At 39.5% G+C, this 21,128-nt stretch overlaps 1 protein-coding gene across 1 annotated transcript; it reads right to left on the minus strand.

Annotated features, from left to right (window-relative positions):
- Nucleotides 1–11,180: 11,180 nt before the first annotated feature.
- Nucleotides 11,181–20,273, minus strand: cibar1 (CBY1 interacting BAR domain containing 1). The gene is made up of 9 exons (XM_004548083.4): nucleotides 20,102–20,273; nucleotides 19,320–19,554; nucleotides 19,150–19,218; nucleotides 16,171–16,272; nucleotides 15,930–15,935; nucleotides 15,627–15,731; nucleotides 14,187–14,300; nucleotides 13,074–13,193; nucleotides 11,181–11,571 (listed from the first exon to the last, which is right to left on the minus strand). The coding sequence occupies exons 1-9, from the start codon at nucleotides 20,131–20,133 to the stop codon at nucleotides 11,452–11,454; spliced, it is 903 nt and encodes a 300-aa protein (XP_004548140.4). The 5' UTR covers nucleotides 20,134–20,273; the 3' UTR covers nucleotides 11,181–11,451.
- Between the last annotated feature and the right edge of the window lie 855 nt (nucleotides 20,274–21,128).

The following is a 21,128-nucleotide window of genomic DNA, read 5'->3' on the forward strand; positions in this document are numbered from 1 at the left end:
GATCATAGTGTGTTATGTTCAGGAAGAAAAAAGACTCTTCTCACGTCAGTCAGATAAAATTAGCAAAAAAAAACAAACAAACGAGCAAACAAACATAAAAAAACAGCATCATGTGTAGTACTAAAACAGGTAAAGAATTTAATTTAGCTACTGCCTTTAATTTCACACATTTTTAAGGTCCAAAAAACAAAACAAAATCAGTGCTTTCTCTGGTAATTACAAGCTCATCCTCATATCCATCCTTTTACCTCTCACACTGTCCTGACCCTGGCCAGTGTAGGCAGTTTCCCACCCCAGGGCTTGGCCATAGTGCGGTGAAGCTCAGTCCCTCATGTGAAGGTCGCCCCTGATGGGCCATGTGAGCACAAGATTGCCACCTCTGGGGTTGTGAGGCTGGGCTAATTGACTGAAACCAGCCTGTGTGACAGACATTCATCATGACACAGTGACTGAACCACTGAGGGACAATAACCAAACAGAGGGATGTGGTTACCTTTTAGAGCTTCCTCAGCATGAAACTGTGGATATAGTGACTGCCTTTCAGAGGCATATCTACAAGGGGACAAAACCATAATGACAAATCCTCAGTAATTCAACAGCTGTATGCGCAGTTTAGTGTAAGGTTTTAATTTTGAATGTATAATAGCAGGTCTGTAGTTTGGTTGATGACAAGTAGGTCAAATTAGCAGCAAGACAGCTACGCTCCCCAAAAACAAACAAACCAAAAAAACAAAAACAAGTTTTTTTTAAATAAAAGAATTAATTTTTATCTGCAAAATCAACTTAAAATTGAATGATTGACTGTGAGTCAATATGTGGTTTGTAACAACTTGCACCATCACAAACAAAGTAATCACCAGAGTAATCAACAGTAATCACTTAACAAAGCTCAGAATCAAAATATGTCTTAAACAGTAAACCTCAGTTTTGCTAAATACTCAAATTATCTTTATTTCCCTACCTCCCCTCCACTTTCTGTGCTCCTTTCATTGCTGTTAGGCCATGTAAGGGCAAATCACTGCGGGTAGGTGACTGCATAAACGGTGGTTATTGTGGTGTTTAACAAGATGTCCGGGGCTGCCCGCTGACGGAGATGAGCCAGGGCAAAGCGTTGTGCAATCAATGGACTCGGTTAATTACAAAAGATCAAACACAGGCTCCATGGCAACCTCTGCCACATTTTCCAAAACAAAGACCTGGAAGGCATTCAGGATGCATGGGGGCTGTGACATGGTATTACGCATGGCTGACACATGGACGATTAGCAGTGGCCCAGTGTTTATTTCAGGGGATCGGTACACATTAGTAAAATGCAGTCATTTCTAGGGCAGTGTCAGCACACGAACAATGCTATATAGCATTAATGAAACCTGTAATAATGAACAATAACCAGACCATTGCACTGAACAGACACACACTTGTAATGCAACTCTACAGCTCAGTTATAGAGTTGGTCTCATTGGCCACAGCTCGAGTTTACACTAAGATTTCTCAATAGCTGTTGCATTTTAATTCCATTTAAAAAGGAAATTATGGTGACTACAGAATGAATCCATTAGTGACTTTGTTGAGATCCTTTTGGTGTAGTGAACATAATGTTTGTTTTTGAAAATTTTTTTGAACAGTTATCAGAGAGCCTTCTCTCAAGAAATATAACTTCCACAGTAAAACATATCTGCTGGATGTACCGGGTATTGCCACTGTGGAGACAGCTCATGAGCCTATGATGAATCATAATGACTTTGGTCATTCCTTTGAAATATCCCCTAGAGGCACTGCAAGATAACCATTTGTGGTTGTAAGAGAAATTTGTGAAGTATTAAAAGGATTTTCATGACATTAAACATAGTCAAGCTTCTTTCATGGTGATAATAAACTCTTCCATCCCTAAACATTGTTATCAGGTCAAAATCTGGCAGAATACCCACAAAATTCAGGTCACTGCTATGCAGAAAGTACTTTATCTTTAGCATTAAATAGAAAGCGTTGTCTGTCACAACATGTGGAACTAAGAAGATGTCCATAATAAAAAATAGGAAACTATGTTTTCTGCATATTGCTATTGCTATTTAATATTTTATCATCTGTGTTTGGGTCTTTACTCAATAAATGTAATGTTTCACACAATGTATCACAAAGTATGCATCAAAAAGAATCATCCACTTTCAAAAAGCTATATTTCTTTAAAGTAACAGACATACAAACTTGTGGTAAATTTTAAAACATGCTGCTCAATATATGTTTCCCCTTCTGGACGCACAACACATATCCCATACTTTGCGAGCACGTTCAAAGTCACTGCAGCCACTAGTGTAATTATGCTGCTTACCAGGACCCTGTGAACCGAACAAATCCCCTCTTTCTAACGGCTGAATGGCTGAGGAATAAAAACACTTTGAAACTGGATGTTTCTTTTTGTCGTGCCCTGTAAATTGCATTATATTCCTTAATTATTCCCTGGAGGAAATAATTTGTTACCCTAGTCATTAGGCTACAATACTTGTGCATTACTCTGTAACATGGCCAGAAATGGATTGCTACATAATTACCAGTTAACAACTTAAATTTACACACTAACACAAATCTTAATGAGTACACACATGACTGATCATCATTGCTTTTTTTTTTACCTCTTGAAGATCCAATTCTGGCTACTGGACTGGTTTCTGTATACCTTCAGCTTTAACATCACTCTGGGTTCTTGGCTAATTTTGTTAGCCTGCTGACTGTGCAGATGCTTACAAAGATGATGTTGTGGTAGCAGTAAAATGCAGTTCTTTCTGTCCTGGACACGGCTTTCATATATATCTTTTCTTTCTTCTTCAGTCGTGATTCTGTATTTAAGCCAGATGTTAAAGATGCAGTTCATTCATACTGTTGTTTCAGGGGGAGGTGTTACATAAGCTGTAGCTTCAACCTACAACATTTTGATTTGTCATTTGATTTCTTCTTTTTTAATAATTTAATTTCTTCTGATATAAATGAGCCAAGTTAAATAATTAACTGCAGATCACAGTTAACTGATAACCAACCAGTAACCATTCCACTCCTCAAATGTTGTTGACCGGTCCAGCATTTTTCTCCTTCCTGCTGAAGAACTCAGCCAATTGCAGCACAAGTGTGCATGAAGACAAAGGTATGTTTTTTCTTGCCTTTCTATCCACCCTTAAAGCAGATAATCTAGGAATTTAGTAATGCAAGCAAGGACATAATTGTAACTCTAATGTGATTGTTGAATTTGGCGCAGTAATGCCTTACATTACTCCATTACTGAAAAATGTGACCTGATTACAGTAACACATTACTGTAACTATTTTAATTTGAAATTCAGAAGCAAAGGGCATCATTTTTGATACTGGCAGTCTGAGCAGCATTGAAGCATCTCGTTCGAGTGGGCTTTCGCTGGGTGCACATAAACAGCCCGTGTGGAGTGCAAAAAGGAAATACAAGTTGAAATGCATTCTCAAGATCTTTTACTATTGTCTCACAAGCTCTAAAAAATATCCGCATTAATAGTTGAAGTGTAAACAATGAACAAATGAGCGACAAGTGTTGGGAGAACAAAACGTTCTCATCCCATTCGTCATTATCGCAACAAACATGGGCCGGGAAGGTTTGAAAAGACGTATCTTATCATGCGAGAATAAACAAAGGCGCAGGCTACATATTTGAACCTAAAAATAATGCCTGTGCTGATTATCACCACTAATTATCACGAAATGCTCAAATTATCATAAATTTTGGGGAGCAGCTCATTGTTTATTGTAAAGGGAAGACACAATCATTTTGTAGTGTGGTGCAAACATCTTAAATTGTAAATCCAGAGTTTCTTCAGCATAATTTGAACACAGTAGAGATTGTTTGCTTTTATGCCACACGGTTCATATACTGTAACGCTTGTTCAAAACAAACTTAGTTTATAAAGTTATTTATCTCAAAGTTGTACTTTCACTAGTGGAGAACACATTGGTTTGTTATGTGAGAGAGTTCTGACGGAGATGGACACCCATGCTGTCTGTCTCTCAGCTAGCAGCAGGCATCGTCAGCGGGCCACCAGTGATGGGGGTCTGTCTGCTTCAGACACCAGATCTGTTCTAGTAAACTCACTCATTTTGGCTCTCACATCCACATCACGAGCCAGTCCTGAGAACAAATGTTAAGTGCAAATAAAACTCTGAGATTCATATCCTCATAACTCAGTGTCCCTCTCTCTGTGTCTCTCTGACCCGTCTGTGCCCTTGTTTATTTATTCTCTCTTCTCATTCTGTTTTCGTAGCCCGTTCCCCCCTTTTTTCCCTGCCCGCGCTGCTCTCGTCTCAAATTAGTGTCAAATTCCCCAGTGTGCTTGTTATGTTTGTTTCCAGCGCACTACCAACCAGATTATAAGTACCCTAGTCTTGGATACCCTCTACCACTTCTCATTCATGTGTAAGAGGGTAGCTCTCGGACAGTAAAGTTCCTCCATCTGCGTGTGTGTGTGTGTGTGTGTGTGTGTGTGTGTGTGTGTGTGTGTGTGTGTGTGTGTGTGTGTGTGTAGGTCAGTCATGAGCCTGCATTCCTCTGTGCAGTACTAAATCCTCATGGGATAGACCTCATTAGTGGACTAGCTGTTCCCAGGCTGTTTCATAGCCACTTTTGTGTCTCTATTTATATGTGTGTGTCTCTGTGTGTGTGTGTGTGTAGGTGAAAGCATTTGTTTATATGTTCACACATTTTTTTTCTTCTATAAATGTCCTCTTGGGTCTGAGAATCTGTGCGTCTCTCTTTCTTATTGTGTGATGCTGCTGCATTTTCTATTTGACTGTGTTTTTAAAAGACAGGTTGCTGTAGCTGGCTTCCTGTCTCTGTTTTGACATGTTGTGTAATAATCAGTGAAGGATCGTGAGGAGGTCAGTAAAGTCTACACGAGGACGGACTAGCTTGCCTGATGGACTCTTCTCACCCTTGTAAAAATTGTAAATGTATGCGCAAACATGCAAACAGCTCATCCTCCCTTTTCACCATGATGTCATGTAACAAAGTGTCCCTGAGAGACGCTTAACACTTCTCTCAATGACTCTGTAGCTTTGACCCCCTGCTGTTGACCCGAGCTAGGCCTGACAGCTTCTCATGTCACATTCTGTCTTTAGTTTCACTTTATTTTTCTACTTAGGGAGAGTGAGAGGGCGGGGGCATGGGCAGCACGAGCATTAAGGGGAAACGCTGTGTTCAGATTTTTCAAAATGTGAAAGGAGAAAGCTGTCTTTGTTGAGCAAGAATGCAGACTAATATTTTTCCGCTCCTTATGACGCTCTGTGCACGTTTAGCCACTTCACACATTCTTGTAAATTATACCGTACGTGAGGCTTGAAAAGTGTTCCAGGTTCAAGCTCTGTTTAAAAAGAGGGAAAAATACAACAACACTAATGTTATATATATGTCGTTTGGAGTTTCTGTAGTGCTTTGTATTCTTTGTTTTTCTTTCAGAAGCTGGTCTGATATACAGAAACCAGCCACCTACAGAGAGTCTGTTCACCTCTATTAATCCCACTATATTAAAATTGCAGTTGGTCAATTAGAATTAACCTACAGGAAGCTTGCAAGATAGTTCCACCTCCTTCTAGACACAAATAGCAACATTTTATTTTAGTCGTGCAAAAAATATAGTATTGATTATACTATATGGAAAAAAGTATTGGGCTAAGCCATCGTCATACATGTAACTAGGTACAATTTTGAGCTAAATCTAAAATAATCATTTGGGACTTTATCCAGGTGTGACTAAAATAAATGGGAATTGCCTGACTTAGAAATTTTTGACAGAAACATTTTGGCAAGTCAGCCTTGTGAACTGTTTGGGCTTTCAAAAAAATGCAGGTTTTTTGAATAAACCATCTGTCTATCACCATCTACCATGGGCTAATTTCATGTAATAAGTGAACCATAGCACACTAAATAAGCATGAAAGATGGATAACTGGCTTTCAAAGCTGTAAGCAGCCAGTGTAGCTAGCTATACACTTTATAAAAAATCTGATGCTGGGTGGACCATGTGACATATTCACACCTGCAGTTCTTCACTTGAACAGTTTGGCTGCTTAAAGCCTGTAAAGATGGATGCTATCATGATTTTCATCTTGACCCGTTGGCATTTTTGTATCAGGTTTGCTTCTTGGTGTAAATGCAAAATACAACTTATGACATAGAAACAGTAAAATGGCTTACAAGGATCCACAGATATGAGGCTGCTGGCTGATGATAGGCACGGGACAGAACAACAAGGCAGACACAGAGAATTTTGAATACACACACAGACCTACACACAGCGCTACACGCCGAGGCTAAAGCTCTTATGCAGAGCCATGTCAAGGTCTGCCTCGCTGCTGTGCCTGGAAAAAGCAGCCTGTGCAGTGCATAAACTGTAGAGAAAGAAGGTGCTCACTTCTGTCATTGTAAGTCAAAGTAACATCCATTGCTTCTGATCATTTTACTCTTTACTAAATTTCTTATTTGTCTTACAAAATATATACCGATAATAATCCACATTTTTTATTTAATGTGACAAAGTTTATCCATAGGTGACAGTTTTTGCTACTAGGCAAAATAAGCCTGATAACTTTGTTCATGTTTACGACCCATATGAGTCCCATGCTTATATAAGGAGGGTGCAGGAAATGTGATTGTGCTTTGCATCTTTCAAATTTTGATTGTTGACAAAATTCTTCATTATTCTGGGGAATTTTAGACCTTAGCGCAAAACGAGAAACAAATAACAATAATGACCATAAACAAAGACCACCAGTGCCTACCATGGTGGTCTTTTAGTGTGACCTCTAAAAGACCCCTTGAAGGGCCATGTGGTATTTGGCACCAAGATGTTAGCGGCAGTTCCTGAGCTGGAGTCCCAATAACACATCAGCATAGAATGCAGTTTTTCTACATTGTGTACAGTGTCCTTATTAATTTCCCGTTTTTTCTCTTCCTGTAAAAGCAGATGATTTCAACATCTACACAGCTACAGGGTTAAATAGATTAGTAGGTAGAGTAAGAAGCCAAACCTGGATATCAAGTCCAGCAGATACACGCGAGTATCTGAAGCCGTTTAGCAAACATGACTTAACAGCTGTGTTATGCACTCGTATCTAAGGCACTTCGTTTCACCACGTCTTTCTATTGTTGCACTGTATATCAAAGAATATTTAATATTAGACTTAATTAATTTCATGTCTAATATTTACTTGGAAAGTGACCTTAAATCTTCTAATCTCAGTTTAAATCAAACTCTTAACAGGATAAGTAATCCTTTCCACAAGCATGGTTGGCCTTTTTCGTAATTTTACTTTTTGTTTGGTCTGTAGAAAAAGCGCACCCACATGGACATAAATACAAGGTTTCCCACTTCCCCCTTATTCTTTTGCAAACAATGCATAGCGGGAATAACCAAATGACGTTGCTATCAGGCATCTGAAAGCAAACGAGAAGTCACGCTGACTTTATTGCCGTCAAATATTATTCTGTTCCAGAGTTGACACATACCAACAGAAGCTTACATTACTATACCCCTCGAGTAGAGCACAGTGATTTAGAGTTTTACCTGCAATCCCGGAATACGCAGCAGATACTGTACAATAACTGTTATGAGTTACTGCCCTTGACAACAAGTTCACTGCCTTTCATGTTGGTGCATAAATCAGGGAAATAGGAGGATGAGCTCCTTCTGTATACATGTAAACAAGACATTTGGGAGCACCTTGAAGTCTGGTCTCACAGTGGCAACACGACATGACTGAAAGCACGCATACAGTGCTCCTGTTTCCCATGAAAACTTGCTTAGATACATAAAAAGGCACAACACATGTATATAGCTGCGGGGGGAGGGGGATTCAATAAGCAAACTAAGTTCCCTTAAATTACATTTTTAAAAAGTTTTTCAAACACAAGCGGTGCATCACAGTAGAAAAATAACTGGAAGGACTTTTCAAGGTTTTCTGGTCTCCTCAGGAGCCTTTTTAGGGGGGTCGACTACACTTGTAAGCATATTCAGTCAGTGTGCACTAATAGCAACGAGTCTATTTCCTCATTTAAGAGAAATCCATGTGCTTTGCTTTTTTTATCTGATGAACAAAAATGCCTGTCACGTTTGAGTCAGTGGAACCTTAATTAACACAACTGAGAATAATAATCATTGCAGCTCGTGCAATTTTTCTCTGCAAACAAGTCTTAAAACCTATCATGACAGCCTTTTCACAAACACGAGCTTCCTCCTGTATTAATATAGATAAATTATTCATATCTTGGCAATTATGCACTTTTTTAGTTCTTCAGTAAGTTTGTCCCCTTTGTCCCCAGGTGTGTACCTGGATCTATTACACTGGGTTATCTAACTCAGCTCTGATTGGGCCTAAATGAGAATAAACAAATTGTAAATGTTGTGGATCATAAACACTTGAGTGAGTGTTCTCTCTGCATGGCTGTTTTCAGTGAATTAACTCGCAATGCCCGTGCGAAGGCTGAATTTACTGGTACTCAGTATAGTTTGTGGATCCTCTGACTTTTCTACATGTAACAAATATTCTCTTATAGAAAAACCAAAACAAATATAGACACACAGCATTGCATGCTGGTGTGAGATCCAGCAAATGTGGCAAGATTTAGACTTCTTCGAACACCAGCAACACACATCAGGTCTGCCAGAGAAACCACTTAGTGTGAGACGCACTCTTTCTCACACATACACACACATGCACCGAGACATACACACGCCATGGCAGTGCTGTCAGTGAGTCAGTGTGTGAGTCACACTCCGGCTATGCTGCCTCTTGATTTTATAGCAGCCGCCAGCACGGCACTGTATTTAATATTCTAAACAACTGTACTGTAGGGCTGTGCAGCACACATTTGTGTGCATTTACATGCACTTCTATAGATGTTCACACACACGAGACACAGACATGTAAATTACCTGCTCTATTAAAATATTGCGACACAATTGAGATCTCGGAGCTATGTTGGCACATACACAAATAAAGCACTCACTTTTGTGGCTTTTGCACTTCAAATACACTCGAGCACTGACAGAGCGAGTCACACTCATCACTGGGGATGACTGCAGATGAGTCAGAAGGAGAGAGGAGGGAATCCTTAGCTCTTTGTGCGCTTGATCTATAGGAGACGCAGCCCTAGACTTCGGCGCCATAAATACTGACTCTATTAGATTTGACCCATGAATCTTTCCCCTATACACTGTGTACATTTGCACATTCCTGAACGTGCGAAGCTTCAGGAAAAGGAAAATTCAGAAAGGGTTGCAGCTCAGCTGTCAAACTGTGTTAGCCTTCTGAGGTGAAAAAGTGAATTCCCACCTGTTTTGCGGTTGTTTTTAATGTCGGTGCATGCCAGAAGGACTAAATCACATTACGTATAAATGCACTGGTAGACTCCATCGAGGATCGGCCTTTTATTATTTTTTGCAAAACCTGTTAATCCCAAACAAGGTGGAGGCCAGAATGATTGAGTCATTGACAGTGTTGGGACACGGTTAAGTAATACATGCTGTAAAATGTTGTATGAATGCTAAAAGCTAGGCTTTGCAGGCTAAGAAATGCATATGTGATGCCTGAAGCTAAATCCATACACCACAGCTACCCACAAGCTTAAAAAGAACACAGTGTCTCCATATCAGTTTTCTGAGGTGAACAGCGCAGGTAACAAAACTTTTAAACATCACCCTCTAGTGGTGTTTAGGAGTGGCTCAGCTTTTTCAAAAATTGGAAGAAGCAGGATTTTTTAAATAGTTTTTTTCCTTGATTGATCATTTTTTTGTGCACACTGAAAGAATGAAATTAATGTTGAGTATGGCAAACACCCGACGAATGCGTAACTATTTGATGCTGAAACAAGAAATACCTGCGGAACATGGGAAGGTTTCTGGGAACTTTGACATGAAGCTCAAATGAAAGACGCAGAATGTGAAAGTAACTGCAATGAGCCGTGCAGCAATTGACATGTGATGTGGGTGTTAAATTTGATAGCTGTGGCTCGGTGCTGAGGGGCAATGAGTCAGAGTCAATAAGGACCAGGAGGTGTGACTGACCTCTTTCAACTGTCCTTCTTTCACCCCACAGCCCTCCTCCTTTCTCTTTGCATCTTGTTGTTTGAATTGCTCGCCGTGTTTGTTATTCAACCTTTGTTTTACGATAGTGACTCATAACCAACTCTTGCCTACTTGTGTACCTTTGACTCTAGACCGAAAATGGCCAGACCCTGTTTTTCTGCTTAAAGCGCATGACTCTTCATGTTCCTTTCAGGCTCTTTTCTCGCACAAATCCTTGTCCCTTCTTATGCTGCGATCAGGGAGTGGAGCCTTTAGGTTTATCTGCGATTGGAAAAGCTTTCTGACTCACTCCCTCACACAAACACACATTTTATAGGCGATGACTCATTGCAACGCAGGCCATTCAGATCCACAGTACACCAAAGTTGAACTGGTATGTGAGTGCGTTGTTAGCGTGGCCATGTTTGCAATGCCACACACATTAACCTTTATATGCATTAGGGTGCTGTTACGCGGAGGGCTTATGACACGCCACCTACGCAGCTTTTATCTCCGTCGCCGAGAAAATAAGTGTTGCTGTTGCTTTTGGTCGCCCTTGTACTTATTAAAAAAAAAAAGTGTCAAAGTGTGCACATATCATGTGTGTTGAACAGATAATGGTACAGATGTGCGATATGCGTTTGTGTGCATAAAACCAAAGGCAGAAAAGAATTCATCATGACACTGGCAGATGAGGAACATTAAATGTGTTGAGTGACTCATGCAGGACGGCCATCAGCCGACACAGTGGCAGACAACACATAATGTAACCCACATGCACATAATTGGCTTCATGAAGTGCCATATACAGAGAGGCACATCTCAAATTACACATAATGCACACATACACCAAGGCTTTTCTTTTTTTTCAGATGAACACAGACAGTGCAGTGCAGTGCAAAATGTTCCCGAACTCATTTGTACCATTTTTGCATGTCTGTGGAAGAGATGAGTCACCTTTAACTGCAGTCGTCACGTAACTACTGTCACTTAGACTGATTCACTCGCCAAACAATTTCTAAAATAACAATCAACCTCTCTGTCGACATTTTTATGTAGAGGGAGAGAGGGTACGCTTATTATAGAAAAACTGATTCACTGAAACAATGCAAAGCATAAAAATATATTTTTATTCTTAAATGCAAGCGACCAATAATGCACATTTTATTCTGTGCTATATAAAAGTCTAGCAAAGACAACAGGAGCCTGGATTACAAATTGTAGATCTCTTACAAAGCATCACGGCGCTACAACACTACCACTGCAATACTGCTCAGAGCAGATGTGTGATGTGGTTTTGGCAATGAGGCTGCTTTTCATTTATAAATTGCCTTTTAATCTTTCTGTTATCATAAAATCAAAACCAAACAATTTGAGTATTTAATTTTCATCATCTGTGTCGTCTTCATCCTCGTCAACATCCTCTTCGGATTCATCTTCATCCTCCTCTTCCTCCTCCTCCTCCTCTTTTCTCGTCTGACGACTACCAGCTCTTTGTTGCTGTGACAACAAATAAACAGTCAATGCAACTAAAACGCCTGGCAGGTAATCATTAAGCTCAACTTCCAAGGAACCTGGTTTTTTTGCTTTGTTTCTTCAGTCGCGGTTTTTAGTAGAAACAATGAAGGGTAGGTGTAAACACACCGCAAAGTGCGCTGAGACCACATTCCTCACATTTACTTCTCATGAGGGTTGACTTATGTATTTATACAGTACTGTGTAAGTTTTGGGTTACCCATTATTTCTTTGTAATTTGCTTACATAGATGAAACATAAGCAAACATAGATATATGTACACACACATTTCCATATATGTGCAAATATATGTGGAAAAAGATTGTTTTTAAACATGCCAACACTTCCCTGTGTCTTTACCTTTTACATAAATCAAAAACAGAATTTGTACAGTTTTAACAAGCTTGAAAGTCAATATCTGGCATCTTTATTCTTCAGCACAGTGTGAACTTTTTTGTAATGCCTTTAAGTAGTTTTCAGGAATAGTTATCTTTTCTTAATGTTGGATGCCTTTAAAAAAAATCCACATTGCACTGCAAATGAGTGAAAAGTAGCCAATGTCCAAATAAAAAACATCGAGAAACAATAAAGCCTGGAGAACTACTGCTCAAGACCACTGTAAAAATTATAAGAAAGTCTGGCTCCAGGAAGCAAAAGTACCTTCCTTATTGTGTGAACGGTATTCATGTAAGAATGAGGACACTTTCTCCATGTCCACTAACATGCTCTACTTTCAACTTTCCATTCTGGCTTCATCCTTAATGCAAACAGGGTCATAAATCCTCTTTTTCCCGACTGCAAATGTCGTTTCTGTTTAGCAGTGATTGCAATTTCTCTCAGATAATAAATCAAACCTAATCAGCGAAGCCAAAGTATGATCTCAAGATGTGACGCAACACATATCTGAGGCATATTCTAGTGACAGCTGCGTACAGCAATCTGTATCTGCAAGTTCCAATATGGGCATCTGTAGATACTGTAGAGTCTACAGTGTAGACACTACATTTCAACAGACTCCACGAGACCCACGGAAAACAGTTAATTAAAAATATCAAATTCTTATTTGTCAATTAGTGAGAAATTGTAGTCTAGAATGCAAATATATAAAAAAAATTAAATAAAATCACAAAACAGTGCGGTGTCACTGTTAAGATCCTGGGGTAAAACTGAATGCAGGAGGAAATGCGTGATGTTCCTTGGATGCAATGTCATGGGTAACAAAAAAACAACACCGATTGATGGCCAGGGTGATTCCACGCATAATCATTGCAACTACTGATAAGACTCACTGTTATCAAGCACCAGCCTCTATTGGCATGAGAAAGACTTCTGAGCTCACAACAGGAAGAAGGGAATTTTGAATTTTATCATCGCAATGAAACTTGTGCAACACTCAAAGCCAAAGGTGAAAAGGAATAGCATTACAGATACTTGTTGGGGAATTCTTGTCTCTGTATTGGAGCTTTTAATCACTGACTGTATCTTACCTGTAATGTCCCTGTTGAGTTCAGGAAGGACCCGGTCCGATCAAGGGACGTTTTGGAATTAGCTCGCACTATGTCTAAGCGTGACTGGTAGTCGGGGGGGTGCAGAGAACTCCTGAACACCTGCCAGAGACAGTAAGAGGGGCTGAAAAGAGGTACTTTTCTATAGAGACAAAACTGAATGGAAGCAGCACCTGTACACAAGCCCACGGGGCATAGCAAACAGTACAATAAGGTCATATAGGTTAAATTCAGGGTATTTTATTTACAATGCATTAAAAGCAGGGACTCGGATAAAAACACACAAACAGATAGAGAAAGTAAAAATACTCTACAACAAAAGTCACCGACAGCAATGACAGTCTGTTAATGTCACACATTAAACCAGCTCCAAAACTATTATTTTCATAGCAAACGCAACAAACTACTGCTGAAACCACCCAGTGGTTTTCACTGTGTAGAAAACAAATTCAGCCATGGTTCTCGATCAGGATTATCTACATGCCTGTCATTGTGCCCGTTTCAGATGATTCAATCTCCCATGCTTTGTACTATGAGTCACTGAAAAACAGCCTTGTCTCGATGAGGAGTTTTGCTTCCATATGAATGGAAGGCAAATGATTCAGTGCAAAAACACACAGATGAGATAGCGAGGGGTGGAGGAAAATAACACAAGGGCAACTGCAGGAGGAACGTTGCTCGACGAACATCATTGATCCTTTGTTTTTTCAGGACGTGCTTTCTCTCTTAAAAATAGTACAGCAAACCTCTCATTAAATTGTAAACACAAGCAACCCAGTTAGCATGACTGAATGAATTGTGTAGAATTCAATGCAGGTTACTTCAAACGCTGACGTAAATTAAAGGGTGTGTGCATGTATGAGCAATGACTCAAAGAAAGATGGGTGCATAAGGCCGTGTTATTTTGGATGTATTAACCCTGGAGAACCCATGGGGTCAAATTGGACCCCATGGTTTCCCTAGAAAACCAATGGGGTCGGCTCTGACCCCATTGGATCTCCAGGGTTAAAATAACCTGATGATGTATATGCATTTATGTACATTTTTAACCTCATGTCCATTTGGCTAAGGCCAAGGCGCAGAGCATCAACTTACCTCCAAGTCCTCCTCCTCGTCCACACTTTGAATGCTTTGGTAGGCCAGGGTGTACACCTCCAAAGCCTTGGCGTGGAATGACATTTCCACTGTCACAAACTCACAAAAGATTTTCTAGAGTGAGAGAAGACACGAATATCAAATACTGAATATTTCAATATGGACCAGACTCTGAGCCAATTCAACTGAACCACAAGTGCACTGTGACAGCAGACAAAGCACAGGATCAGTCCAGACAGTCCACAAAATCAGCTGATATCTTTCTACATATCACAGTAAATCCTACGTAGGGCTGTTTGGTTGTCCACAGTCGCCGCACACATGCTAGCCATATTGCAACAGGCCCTGCACTACTGTTACTTCTGCTTTTCCCCACCTCTGACATTGTTCATGTGCATGTTGGGCTGTATGTGCATGTTAGGTCATGTAGGCATGGTTACTAAGTCAAAGCAAATCTATGAAATATAAATTACCATTATCCAAACCAAACTGTTATCATCATCATCATCATCATCCCATAATGATACAAGACTAGTTCAATATTAATTAAACCAAGATTTGTACTATATATATATATATATATATATATGTATGGTCATTTATTAAAATATTTACTTTAAATAAAATGTGCACTTTTTCTGTGCACTTAAATATAAAAACACACAAAAATAAATAAAAAAATTATAGATAAAAACTTCATGATCGAGATCGGTTCATGAACGTACGTCAGTTTTTAACCCTCGTAAATCAAATGCAATGATTGCTCGTTCATATGTATGTTACACATACATACACACCAGTGGGTTATGGTTTTAACAACTGGCAAATTTTTATTTCCTGTCTGGCACGCCTCTACAATTCTACACCATTAACTGAGGGTGAAACATGGTCACAACAGGGAAATCTTTCCAGATATTTCCATGCTACGTCCAAAGAACCACGATCGACATAAAAGTCTGCAAGTAGTTGCTGTGAACGGCAGATGTGGCCATTTGTTACTCTGTAGTCAAGTACTGCTTGCCTGTTCAATCATTCCCATCTTAATTTCTATGTTTACAATTAAAAGCTATCACAACTGAATTTAATATAAGGATTTAAGTATCTGACCTGTAACAAAATGTTGAATGTTGCATCCTTTCCTCTATTAGTGACCGTGTTAAACACAGCTCAAAATCATATTTTTTGATAATTCAGTTGTTTAAACTGTAAACTTATTTATTTAGGTTTATTATTTATAGTTTAAAATAACATTAGCTGTACTACATACAGGGCGGGTCAGTTGTCATTCGCTCTTTCTTATAAGTTACTCATTCCTATTGCATTTTAACGGTTCCAAATTTTTACTAATTAAATATGTTTTCTTTAAAATTCTCAAGTGTGGATGCTTTAATGCAAGTTTGAAGCCAGTACTTAATAATCTGAGGTGCACAGAAAGTAAACCTTGATGTCTTGGATCTTCTGCCTCTCAAACTCATCGATGGTCTCCTCCAGCTGCTTCGTGGTACGTGTGGCATCCATGGTGGCTCTCTGGAGTTCACTCTCAGCCTAACGGCAAAAACAATATATATACATATAAAACTCAACTCAAAACATAACAGACTAAAATAAGTCAGGTGCTTAGTCCAACTGGTTTAAGCTCTTGTAAAGAATCTACACTGTGCTTGTGAGTTTGTTTCTGGAATGTTTTTCATATTTCTATTCATACATTACCACTGATGAAAACACATATTACATGGGACGCACCTGAGACTGAAAGCTCAGTCAAGGAAACTTAAGAAATATAAGCTTAAACTGTCCAAACTTGGCACAACAAACATTTCAAACAGCTCTAAGCTGATGTCTATAACTAACGAAGAATTGAATTGATATTAGCAGGCATTCATTTGATTATTTATACAGATGGCTGTTGTAACACTGAAGCCTTTTTGTCAATCTGGTATCAGAGAGAGATTTAAAGAACTGAAGAGAAACAAGTCAAGGATACAATGATCTGCCTGTCTGAGGGGTTTCTCTGCCTGGTCCTCTCGAGCTGAGCCATCTGTTTGGCTTCTCTGTCTCTGGCACTCTGAGTAGTCTTCAGATCCTCCTGCACGGATACACAAATTCCCAGAAGTTATCAAAAGAATTAATAGTGGTAGTGTGTAATGCACAGTTTGCTAAACATGACTTAACATATAAGAATTTGGTGTGCATCAGTGAGGATCAGGATCTCCAGTAGATCCTGTTGCGCAAGTTTTTGGTTTATCTTCAACTGTACTGTCAACCATAGGTTTTTAATTGCTCTGTGACTTTAGCCGTTGAACATATTGAAGGAGAGGGCACATTTTTAAAAAAAAATTAAAATGAATGAATGCATGCAAGAGCAGAATACAAGTAAACACACACACACAAGGACTAAAAGCCAAACAAGACAAACATTTACTTAAGACAATTTGGACAGTAGTGCGGCGTCTGTGAAATACCACAAGATGTCTTCTCGATATACTTAGTGGTTAGCAGAGAAGAGTGCTGGCAATGGGTCAAAGTGGCTTGTAGAGGTAGCGATATGTTATCATTAAGACAATACTGCCCTCATGTGCCTTTGCCATAGTAATGACACCAACAGAAAATTGCTCCGATTCCCTCACTGCCCCCTAGGCTCCTTCATCCAGGCTTACCTGTTGTTGCTAGAGTATTTAAAAGTAGAATCGGAGGGAGAGCCTTCAGTTTTCAGGCCCCTCTTCTGTGGAACCAGCTTCCAGTTTGGATTCAGGAGACAGACACTATCTCTACTTTTAAGATTAGGCTTAAAACATTCCTTTTTGCTAAAGCATATAGTTAGGGCTGGACCAGGTGACCCTGAATCCTCCCTTAGTTATGCTGCAATAGATGTAGGCTGCCGGGGGACTCCCATGATGCACTGAGTTTTTCCTTTCCAGTCATCTTTCTCACTCACTATGTGTTAATAGACCTCTCTGCATTGAATCGTACCTGCTATTAATCTCTGTTCTCCCTCTTCTCTTAGTCTCTCTTCCACAGCATGTCTTTATCCTGTCTTCCTTCTCTCACCCCAACTGGTCGCAGCAGATGGCCCCGCCCCTCCCTGAGCCTGGTTCTGCTGGAGGTTTCTTCCTGTCAAAAGGGAGTTTTTCCTTCCCACTGTTGCCAAAGTGCTTGCTCATAGGGGGTCATAAGATTGTTAGGTTTTTCTCTGTATCTATTATTTTAGGATCTACTGTACAATATAAAGTGCCTTGAGGCGACTGTTGTTGTGATTTGGTGCTATATAAATAAAATTGAATTGAAATGAATTATTCATTTAGCGACACTATTGCAAAATTTCACAAATTTATTTGTGTGTAAAATCTTGGATTTTAACTAGAGATGGCACGATACCACTTTTTTATGTCCGATACCGATACCGATATCATAAATTTGGATATCTGCCGATACCGATATGAATCCGATATAGTGTTTTTTAATCAACAAAACTGTTTTTTAAAATATCTTGCTGCATTTAGCAAGTCTGCAAGTTCATACTCAAGTTTAAAACAACAACTACACTAAAGCTATTCTGTTATACCTGTATACAAAAAAAATATTTCATAGTTCAGCAATACTGATCAATCTAATAAACTTAGACCTACACCATCCTCCCTATTCTGGTATTTTAAAGAGTACTTAGTGTAAATATTAAGCAACCTAACTAATAGGGTTCCAACTCCCAGCAACAACAAAAAGAAATAAATAAAAAATAAGGAACCACCCCTCACGCGCCACCTCATGATGCTTAATCGACGTAATCAACCTTAATTTGATGCAGTGTGAAAAAAAATGCACAGAAATCAATTATTTTTCAAGAAATATTAAATAGATTCAACATCTTTCTTCAACAAAATTGCAGACTGCACAGATGGTACCTTCCCAAAGTAAAAAGTACTATAGCTTACTAGGGTATATATTAGACTTAATAGTCACTATATACAGTAATTGACTTCTATTCATTTTACATCAAATTAAAACTTTGGGTGTAAGATTCAGATAATTATTTATTAAAAGCTCGACATTTTAAATGAGAATAAGAAAGAAAAGTATGTCTTTGTGCCCCCTTTTCCCTGTTCATGCCCTATCGGCCCCCCTGGCTAAACTTTGCTAGATCCGCCCCTGCACAGTTACCAGCGTCAGCTACGTAGAAAAAGATCCTGGTGTAGAAAGTAATATTAAATAAATTCTAACAACAGCTTATCAAGCTTAAACGTTCTGCTGTTGTTCAGCCGCTGGTTTCCTCTTTCTGGTGCAAAGTGGGCCAAAAACAAACAAGAGAGACGGACTCGCGACAGAAAAGCCGATCAGCTGATCATTTAAGCAGTTTCACGATTGAAGTAGCAGCCGGAGAGCGAGAGGCAGTCGCTTGTTAAGCTTAACGTGGGAATGCTTTACAAACATTCAGAGATGGACTTACACACTTGCTTTACTTCTCTCGGGGATAACTTTGTCGGAGATGAAATGCCAGGTTGCTAGCGAAGCTCCACATGCTATCCAGACCACCGACAGGTCCCGCATGCCACAGCCGCTCTATCACGTGATGCATACTGCTCCGACTGCTAACGTTCTGAGGTGAGTTACGGCGTGTTGCAAGTTTTGCGAGGTGCTTTCGTGATATTTAATGGATCGGATTACATTTTTTATTTTTCTCCGATATCCGATCCAGTAATTTAGGTCAGTATCGGACCGATACCGATACGTAATATCGGATCGGTCCATCTCTAATTTTAACACGCAAATATCTGACAGAAAAAGTCACAACAAGGCACTGAAAAAATTCACTAAAATCCCCGTTGGCCCTGTGACAACCTGATTACCTGTCCAGGTTGTACTCCAAATCCTGCTTTATGACAGCTGGGATAGGCTCCAGCACACCTTATTGGATGGATGTGTGGTTCAAATCAGTGTCAACATGGCAGCAGGCTGCAGTAAAACTTACCCTTTTCCGTTTCACCACAGCTCCATAGCTTTTTAATGGCTCTATGATTTTAGATTCAAGTCGTTCCACCTGCAAGACCAGCTCTGCATTAGTTTCTCTTCTACCCAATATTTAAATTATGGATATGAACACGAAATAATGATTGATGGTAAGGATTCAAGGAGGTCCACCTGAGCTTGACGATAATCTTGAATCTTGGCCAGATGGTCAGCATACTGCTTCATCCCCCTCTTAAGGCTTGGTGTTTCGGTGTCTGCATACAGGCTAATTTCCCGGACCAGAAGGTCTGCCTTGTCTCGTACCTTGGCTGTCTTACTGACATAGGCAGCAAAGAGTTGGCACATCTGTCCAAAATGTTTCTCCACATTGGTGATGTTCTCTTGGATCCTCCTTGTCTGGTTATCCCTGGAAAGGATAAAGGAGAACATCAACAGCAGTAATGAAACATAATTTTATAAACGGTTTCATATATTTGAGTAGGGAAAACGATAAACGTCTATTTTGCACAAGACCTGTGAAAATTACTTATTGCTGTTTCATCTAAATGCAAGTAGCAATCCATACAAAACATCCTGTAGATGTGATGCATCCTGGCTTGTTATCCTTCGCTCCATTACTCTTTGGTTATACGGTCACTCGACCAGCTGCATGCAATAAAACAGCTAAACTAGTAAGTGCGCTGCTTTAGTATTATAAACACATGCCCGTTCAGTGAATAGTGACTCTATAGCTATATAGCATCACTAACTATGGCTTAACCGACGAACAAATAACTCGTTATGAGTGCAGTTTATCGATGAGAAGCGTGACGACACAGGTTAACTAGTTAACTGCTAGCCTACCTTTATGTACCTTTATGTACAGTACGTCCAGTGATTATTTTGTTAGTGCTAACGTTAACTCTCCGCACTAAATAACACGGGATGTGTTTGACGGGTGGGATCTTTCTTACCTCGCGCTCGCGTCAGGCGTACGGCTCATCATTGCAGGCACACGGTGTGAAATATGTTCGGGTAGATCCGCGTTGATAGAATCTCTGATTTTACGTTAGCTAGCTATCAATGAACGCTCTTTTCTATCAGGCAAGCACGCCAGTGGACCGTTTCCATGGAATCCCTCCAGCGTTTCCGCTTTAGGAGTGCAAAAAGGAATCCTGGGAGATGGAGTCGTTATAGCTGTAAGCGCTCCATCTTTCTCTCTCTTTTTTTATTTCTTTACTTTTCTTTGAAGCCACTGAAAAAGTTGCTTTTTCTTTACAGCTACAGCTTCTCAAGATGACGGAAAATGGACAGGCATGCAATCATGTCTAATGTAATAATCTACTCTATCTATTACAGGGATGACCTCGATAGATAGACGACAGACAAACAGAGGCAACACTGTTAAAAGTACCATAGACCCACACGATTATAATGTGAGATGGCGCAAAATTTTATATACAAAACTGATAAAATGATGAAAAAAAGTTACTGAAAAATAATATTGTACAAAAAAGAGATTTTAGTAAACAGCAGTGCAAATAACATTAACCAATAATAATTACACTATTATACTAGATTAAGAAACGACATCACAAAGGAATAACGCGGAAATGTGTGCTGCATCCTGACGTGTGTTCGCCTGTCATAAAAAAGGGAGTTGATGTGGGTTTTATAAAGAACAGCAGGAAAGGATTTCCTTAAGTGTTCTCAGTGTCAGTCTTTTTTTGAACCAGATATCAGAGGGTATTTATTTATTTATTATAATGCACCTTTCTTACACAGCCTAAATTCTTATGTCTCTGATTCATAAGGTTTGAATGCTTCAAGACTGTATAATACATATCTGTATAATGCAGTGTCTAACTGAGACATAGGCCTCTTATTAAAACAACAATGATGCCTTTTTTGTATGAATACCTTGTCATCATAACCATGAAATTTTTAAATATCCATCTGTTTCACTTTAGTATTTTTCACATAGTTTTGATGAACTTGAAA

Source organism: Maylandia zebra, linkage group LG22 (assembly GCF_041146795.1).
Source record: "Maylandia zebra isolate NMK-2024a linkage group LG22, Mzebra_GT3a, whole genome shotgun sequence".
NCBI lineage: Eukaryota > Metazoa > Chordata > Actinopteri > Cichliformes > Cichlidae > Maylandia > Maylandia zebra.